We start from the raw sequence: 7836 nt of genomic DNA on the forward strand, positions 1-7836 counted from the left end.
ATAACGAGGTCAATGCATGCTTTCAATTTATTTAAAATAAATTTGAGCTTTTATTTCTTACTTAAAACTGCACAGATGTATTCATTAGATTATATATCATCAAATAATTCAAAATATTTATAATTAACATCGTATGCATTTCCTTATTTGAAGGGTGAGGGGCTAAAATTGTCATCCAATGGTTGGAAATAATGTAGGAGTAATGACTACCATTGAAGTCATCTCACCTGTTCATTAATTCTTACCTTCTTTCTTTATCATTTTGGAATGTGTATTTTACCCACTTTATAGGTCATCATGTTTCAAGCTCATACTTACTCTTTGCTATTGACGATATCACCCGCACAAAACGAAGCATGGTGAAGTGCTTCTTTCCACTCCTCCAGCTTCTCTGGGTTATATCTACCCTTGTCTTGGTGCCGCCCAAATGCCTTACCATAGCTTCCCTTTCCAATATATCTTAATTCATACAGAAAGACATGGTAATAAATTGGAACAGACTTACTGCATTCTCTTCCGCTAATCAACGAAAGCTCTCGCAAACACCACTTGGATGTTGCATAGTCCTCTGAAAATATAGCTATGTTAAGCCAGGTACTCTTTATTACTTGTTCTAGTACACTAGGAAAGTGACCCCCCCACTTAAGCTCTTCTAAATCCAGAAAATCCTTCAGTCCCATTCCTGTGAGCATTTTATAGATAGCTGTGGCAAGTGTATGTTTGACATCAGGACCCCGATGGTTAATAAATACATCATACTTATCCAGTCTCGCAAGCATTATCGATCCACCTGAAGTAGATGTAGTTGCTGCAAATTCTCCTCCCTGTTGTTGGATGCTTGAACTAGTCTTAGCTGGTCCTACAAATTCTTGAAACATTTTTCCCTCTTTCGCTACCCACTCTGTAATTGTCTTCAGTAGCATAAACGTCACAAGTTCTATGGATAACTGAAGTCTATGGGCCTCAAGATAAAAGAATGAAGCGATTAGTAAATGATGAGTGCATCTGGTGGAGAGATGTGTACTTAGTACTTACTCCTTGCTCTCAACGACCGGACCTACATAATGTGAAACGCTGTAAAGCGCTTTCCTCCACTCCTCCAGTTTCTTAGAGTCGCGTTCAAGCTTGTTTGGGTCAAATGCGTAGCCTCCTTTTACATAGCGTACATCATCATTCTTAACACGGCAGAAAATAGGAACAATTTTAGTGCCTAAGTTACCCGTGTTGTGCATGGATGACAACTCTTCTAAGCACCGGTCGGATTGTGCATACCCCCTCTGAAAATATTGGAATGTAAAGCCAGACACTCTTAAAAGCTACTTCTACTACTTCATCCCGCAAATCGAGCTCTTCCGAATTCAGAAAAACCTTCATTCGCAATGCATCAAGCTCTTTATAAATTGCTACGCCCAGAGGATGTTTAAAATGATTGATAAATACATCATAAGGCGGGAAATCTTTCACAGGCATCGTGGATGCACAAGAAGCAGATGTGGATGATGGAAATTCTTCAGCGTGTTGGCAATTTGACGGAACACCACTGTGCGGGTTAGAAGAAGATGCCATGAAATTAGATTTAAGAAAACATGAGAAAGGTTGAAAAAAGGGGTGTTCAAAGAGAAAAGGAGTGGGTTCATATAAAAGAGTAGGAGAGGGATAAGTAATGATAAATAAATGTGCGACCAAACGTGTAGACTGTGTGTACTTGCTGAGGTAACCGCGCGGAAGAAACGAAGAAATGAAGAAGCATGACAGAGTCTGACTAAAAGAGTTAGAGTGACTAGTTGAGGACAGCTGAAGTTTTATTTGACTTTTCCTACTCCTTTGGCCTTCTTCCAACTTTGATATTGTGGATCCACCAGAATTAAATGTAGATGGGGTAATTTCTTCGAGCTCTTGGCCACTGCTAGTGTTGGAAGTAGATGTCATGAAATCAGATTTGACGAAACAAGACAACAGACACAAAACTAGAAGGGTTGTTCGTCTTCTTGTTGAGATAAGATGGACCAAATAAAAAAGTCGAGGTAAAATAAATGCGCGAAAGAAGTGCTCTAGTTGTAATGTGGAGTCGAACGCGTCGATTGCGCGGCTGCCAACCTTAATTGGGAAGGAAACTACGAGGGAGAAATGCGGAAGCATCTCCGAATAGAAGCAGAAGGCACAGAAGAATTTTTGTTTGTGGAATCCCATTTCGTAGTTGTTGGTGTCTCGCCTGTTGTTCCACCGAATTTAGGGAAAACATCTAATTACCGAGTGACTAAATGATAACGCGTTTGCTAAATTATTCTGATTGTGTATTTTTTTATTTTAAGAAAATAATTATTTCAATATCTTTAAACTTTAGTGAAATCAAGTGCAAATACCTTGCTTCATAGACAGCCTTTTATATATAACTACGTATTCGTTGGGTACATTAAAAATTTCATCGAAGTGGGAAAAAAAGAACTCAATTTCGGCGTTGTCTACCCAGCCTGATCGTTTGGGATGGGCTGGATGCGTGCCCCTCCACGCCATGCCATTGCATCATCCGCGAGCCCCAGTTGCACTTTGTCCAAGTGAGTGGCCGTCACACGGTAAAGGCATGAAGAGATGTGGGCGTGTGGGATGTTTTTTCAAATAAAGGTTAAAAATAAAAGTTCGCACTTAGTAAATTTTTTTAAAAATTATCATAACTTAAATAAAAATATAGTTAAGTGTCTATGGTGAAAAATCTAATTTAAAAAAAAAAAAAACTAAATGGACCTAAAATAAATTTTTTTAGTGTTAATCATAAAATTTATCATTTATTTTCCTTTAACAAAGATTTTTTAAATGAAGTAATATAATAGAGTTAGTAATATAATGAAAGAATTAGAGAGTGATATTAACTCTATTAATTAATTAATTTTAAAATTTAATATTTAACATTCAATTCTAAACAACACTTTAAGTTATAAATAATAATACATATATAAAAAGCAATAAGATAATATGATTTTGAATTAGTTTAGTTAAAAATGAAAGTCTACATACATCTAATTAGATAAATATTTTATTATGATATATTTTTTAAAATTTTATTAATATAAGCATTTTATTTTTTACTAAACTAATTTATATATTAATATTTTAATCTTTTATAATTTTAATAATTTTCAAAATATTAATTAGTAAATAGAGATTATATATATATATATATATATATATATATAATCTAAACCCTTTCCAGACAATAATATATATAGCTGGTCCTACAAATTCTTGACACATTTTTCCCTCTTTCGCTACCCACTCTGTAATTGTCTTCAGCAGCATAAACGTCATAAGGGATGGATAGTGATGGAGAGTTAATGAGATAGAGGAAGATGTAGGAGAAAGAAATATGAAAATGTACAAATTTAAATATATTGCATGTATATATACAAAAGTAAGGTCAAATTTTTTTTTAATTGAGCTCTCATATCTACACATGTACCCATTGCACACTAAGGTACATTGCTGAAAGTTTCATGTACAAAATATGACAGTTGAATATATGAAACAATACAACCACTCAAAAAAATGAATTATATGTATAAAGAGTTCTAGATGGTCTGCAATTCTACAGCTAGAAGTCTTCGAATTAAAAACCCTTTCTAGACAATTATATATATATATATATATATATATATATGAAGAAAGTTGATTTGGCATAGAGTTCTAGATGGTCGGCAATTCTAGATGATCGGCTAGAAGTCTATGAATTTAGAAGTGCTTGCCAGATGATACTTCTGCGGGTCTTCCGTGCTGTTACTTATGCAAAGACTGGTCAGCAATGAATGGTTTCAGCCACTCTTTGTCTTGGATCACTATCATTTCTTCGCTTCACGGAAAGTGATACGAAAAGAGACAATTTCAAAAAGATTGATTGAAAGTTCTTGTGTGCTAACTTCCTTTCTCTTTTCTTTGCAATGAGCCACTTTTATTATTCTTATTTAATTACATCGTATCCCTTCACGCTTCTCTATTAGTTCTTCCTGGCTTCCTTCACATTTCTCTGTTGCGCTACCTACACCTCTAAGCTTTTTGTATGTTTTGGATTTCTCTTCACCTGATGAATAACAAGAATCCCTTTATTCTTTTAGATTTACATCTTTTTCCCTTTTTTTGTTTTCTACCATCGAATCCAATTTCATGGCATCATCTTCCAACACTAGCAACAGTTTTTCGCATGTTGCAGAATCTGCACCATCCAATTTATTTATTAGTCACGCCAAACATATGCTAGCTGGACTCATGATCTCTGAAAAGCTTAAATATGCAGCCATGCAGCTAAAGGTTTTTCTGAATTCAGAAGAGTGTCAATTGGTGGATCAACAAGGCAAAACAACAATCGATTGTGCTTCCTTGCATTTCGTCATATTTTCAAAGGAGCATGCTCAATCCAACTACTATTTGGAGGAGCTGGCATTCATACACAGAAGAAGGAAAATCAGTAGAATTGTTCCCTCTTCTACCAAGTTAGGCCTAAAGATGTATGATATTTGAAAGGAGACTATTTTGATGCATTTGAGCGATACAAAAGAGAAGGCAAATACAACTCAAAAAAGCTTCGCAATTGGAAGAAAGTACATTTCAAAGTTTCACATTATATCAGGAGATAGCGTGCCCGGTGTACTAGAAATAGTAATGAAAAGAGGAAAGGTTCATATAGCCATATTTTCAATGAACTATGTAGAATCAAAGTGGTGCTTGCGAGAGATAGCATTTATGAAATCCAAAACTTGTGCTCAGATTATTCCCATTTTCTATGGTGTACAACCTGAACATTTTCGATATACAAAAGGAGCTTTTGGGAATGCCTTTCAATGACTTAAAGAGAAGGGTAGATTCACCTCAAAGAAGCTTCGGAAGTCAAAGGAAACACTCTTTGGTGCTTCATGGCATCTAGGTCCAATCCTTCATAGCAAGGATTGAGCATCAGTCCCTAATTATTCATTTCTTATCAATTACATAGTTAAACTCTTATACGATAATGTTTAGAATATTGATTTTTTTCTTGTATTTCGTATTAAGTGTAATCAAAACTCTTAAAGTCTAATGTTTATTTTTTTGCATTTTGTTGTTATATATGTGGAGAGATGAGGATATGCTGCTCAAGAAGATTCCATCTGTATGTACAAGATTTGTAACACTAAATGAAAGGCTACAGAATACTCAGCATAAAGGGAGCTCTATTTTCAAACTGCTTTCATCATTATTCCATTTTTAAATGTATGTATATTAAATTGTATTCAATATATTATATTATTATGTGATAGGTTGATCTCCAGACAAAATTTATTAAAGAAAAAATAAAGCCAAACTTTTTCTTTCCAGATTCACAAATTTATAGTAATTTTTTCTCAAATTTTTTTTTAATTTTTGGCTACAAACTATACAAATCATGAACATTAAATGCTGAATTTTTTGGAAAATCCATGATGTTTTCAATTTTTTGAAGCTTGGTCAACTATATAGTTTGTAAGGAGGATAGCCGCGGCCTATTATTATTTTCCTGAATACAAATGCATGTTCTGTTGATGAACAATCAAGAACTTCATTCTTATGGAAATGTTTCTAGAATGATTATTCAATTTTAGATTTATTCTATTATATCAATTCAAATGCTAAATGTAAATGATGGTTTTTGAGGGCATAATCATATCAAATGAGAAAATGAATTGCATTAAATGTATTTATATTAGTCATCGTCTAAAGAAAGCAATTGGCATGAGTGGACATTATTTTGAACATTTAATTTTCAATATTTGTGGATCAATTCTATAAATCTAAGGCCAGTCCATGAATGACAACATCGAAAATGAATCGATTTAACTTATATGCATGCATATAATCATTTGATAAATGTATAATGAATGCTGCTTTATTGAGATATGAGTGCATAAAGAAAATGTTTGGGGTTAATTAAATATGAAATATGTGTGACATTTGGGTAGATATTTCATTTGTCAATATATCTATTTATCAAGGGATTCTCCTTAGAACAACGACAAAAATAAATTGAAAATATAATTGGTATACAAAATTTATAATTTTTCTATCTTTCCTTTGAGATGCATGTGAATCCTAGAATGATTATATGTCTAAAAATATGTAGCATTGACACAAAATGTATGTATAACATAAGAATTTGGATATGAAAGGATATAATCATTGCATACATATAAATTTAACGTAACCTACAATGTGTCATTATGTAAATATGCAACATATATGTCATACATATTCTCCAAGTTGAACTTAGAAAACAAAGAGAAAGTTAGCTTGTATGATAGGAACAAAGCAAAAGTAGATTCCATATGATTGAGGATGAAGGGTGTTGAGAAAAAAAAAATGCTCATAAGGTCAAGTGAATTTGGAGAAAATGGATGGATCAATCGCCATAACGTACAATCATGGATCATAATAAGGATATTCTAATTTAACTTAATAGTATCAAATTTTCACAAGTTATTAGTAAATATCAACATATTTTTGGATTCAATTGTATGTGTTTATTGGATTCTAACAGAACACCCAATCGAATCTAGAAATATATTGATATTTACTAATTTAATCTGTTATGAATTACATAAAAGAGAGTGCATAATGTGTTGGACCCTTATAATTAAAAGAGTGATAATATCTAAAAAGAACTTATTGGAATTAAGTAAAATTATTTTATTCTGAGGTTTATTTTTTCTAGAAGTTGAAGCATCTAAAATTTTTAATTATGCTAAAAAAATTATAGTACATGTGCATGTAAATTTTTACAAACAAGTTGAAGTATATAACATAGCCTACTTAGAATGTACACAACACTCAAGTTCAATATTGATGGTTATTAAACATTAATAAAAATAAGTAGTATCCGCATCAACACCATCCTTTATGCTAGAATATGATAGTTATAATGAAGGATTATGAATGATGTAATATATGAGCACTTTCACTAATATAAAGTAACCTCTCTTCCTTCTCTTTCTCCCCACACATCTATTAACATGATAAGAAATTAACCATAATTATATTTATTTGAAAATAAAATTTAACTAGCATTGTCTAGATCATTCAATAAGAAGAGCTCTTGGCGAGATGGAGTTCGTGCCTTTGAGCTTGTCAATGATAAAATATTATATTTTTTGAAAATATATATTTTCCAATTAGATTGTCAATTGTTATTAATCTATTATTTATTTAGTTATTAATTAATTTTTATTTAAATAAAGGTGATATTTATTGTGAAATTTAAAAATTAATAAATTAATAAAATATTTTTTTAACAAAATATTAGAATCAAAATGATTTTTTTAAATGAAATAATAGATGTTTAAAAAATATACTAAAAAATTCCCATTTGTGTGCTCTTGTGAGAAAATTTGACTTGTGAATTTGGAATGGCTAAATAAGCAAGTCATATATCTATTTAACTATTGGTCCCTAAAATTGAATTTCCTTAAGCTCCCATGAATGAATAATAATTTACACCCATTTAACAAACATAAACACAAAATAGAAACGATGTACAAAATAGTTAAAATAAAATCATAAAGGAAGACTTAGAATTTACTTATATTTTATGTATATTTCAGATAATTCTCTTATTTTGAAAATTAAAAATTAAATTTATCACATACTAATTGAATGAGAATATAAAATTTGAACATTTATAACAAGGTCAATGCATGCTTTCAATTTATTTAAAATAAATATGAGCTTTTATTTCTTAATTAAAACTGCACAGATGTATTCATTAGATTATATATCATCAAATAATTCAAAATATTTATAATTAACATCGTATGCATTTCCTTATTTGAAGGGTGAGGGGCTAAA

The 7836-nt window shown here is 31.6% G+C and overlaps 1 protein-coding gene across 1 annotated transcript; it reads right to left on the reverse strand.

Annotated features, from left to right (window-relative positions):
• Positions 1–314: 314 nt before the first annotated feature.
• LOC149544168 (disease resistance protein RPP2B-like) lies at positions 315–2514 on the reverse strand. The gene is made up of 4 exons (XM_089795922.1): positions 2364–2514; positions 1273–1403; positions 1062–1175; positions 315–824 (listed from the first exon to the last, which is right to left on the reverse strand). Exons 1-4 carry the CDS (start codon positions 2512–2514, stop codon positions 315–317), a joined length of 906 nt encoding a protein of 301 aa, XP_089652048.1.
• Between the last annotated feature and the right edge of the window lie 5322 nt (positions 2515–7836).

The sequence above is a fragment of the Cupressus sempervirens genome, chromosome 8 (assembly GCF_028749045.1).
Source record: "Cupressus sempervirens isolate cs-2001-9-10 chromosome 8, ASM2874904v1, whole genome shotgun sequence".
Taxonomy (NCBI): Eukaryota; Viridiplantae; Streptophyta; class Pinopsida; order Cupressales; family Cupressaceae; genus Cupressus; species Cupressus sempervirens.

Coding starts and splice junctions, on each gene's coding strand:
- LOC149544168 (XM_089795922.1), bottom strand. CDS start 2,514: ATGGCGTGGAGGGGCACGCATCCAGCCCATCCCAAACGATCAGGCTGG. Junction 1,404..2,363: donor AAGGCTGTCTATGAAGCAAG/GTATTTGCACTT, acceptor CTCTGGGCGTAG/CAATTTATAAAGAGCTTGAT. Junction 1,176..1,272: donor TTCCAATATTTTCAGAGGGG/GTATGCACAATC, acceptor TGCCGTGTTAAG/AATGATGATGTACGCTATGT.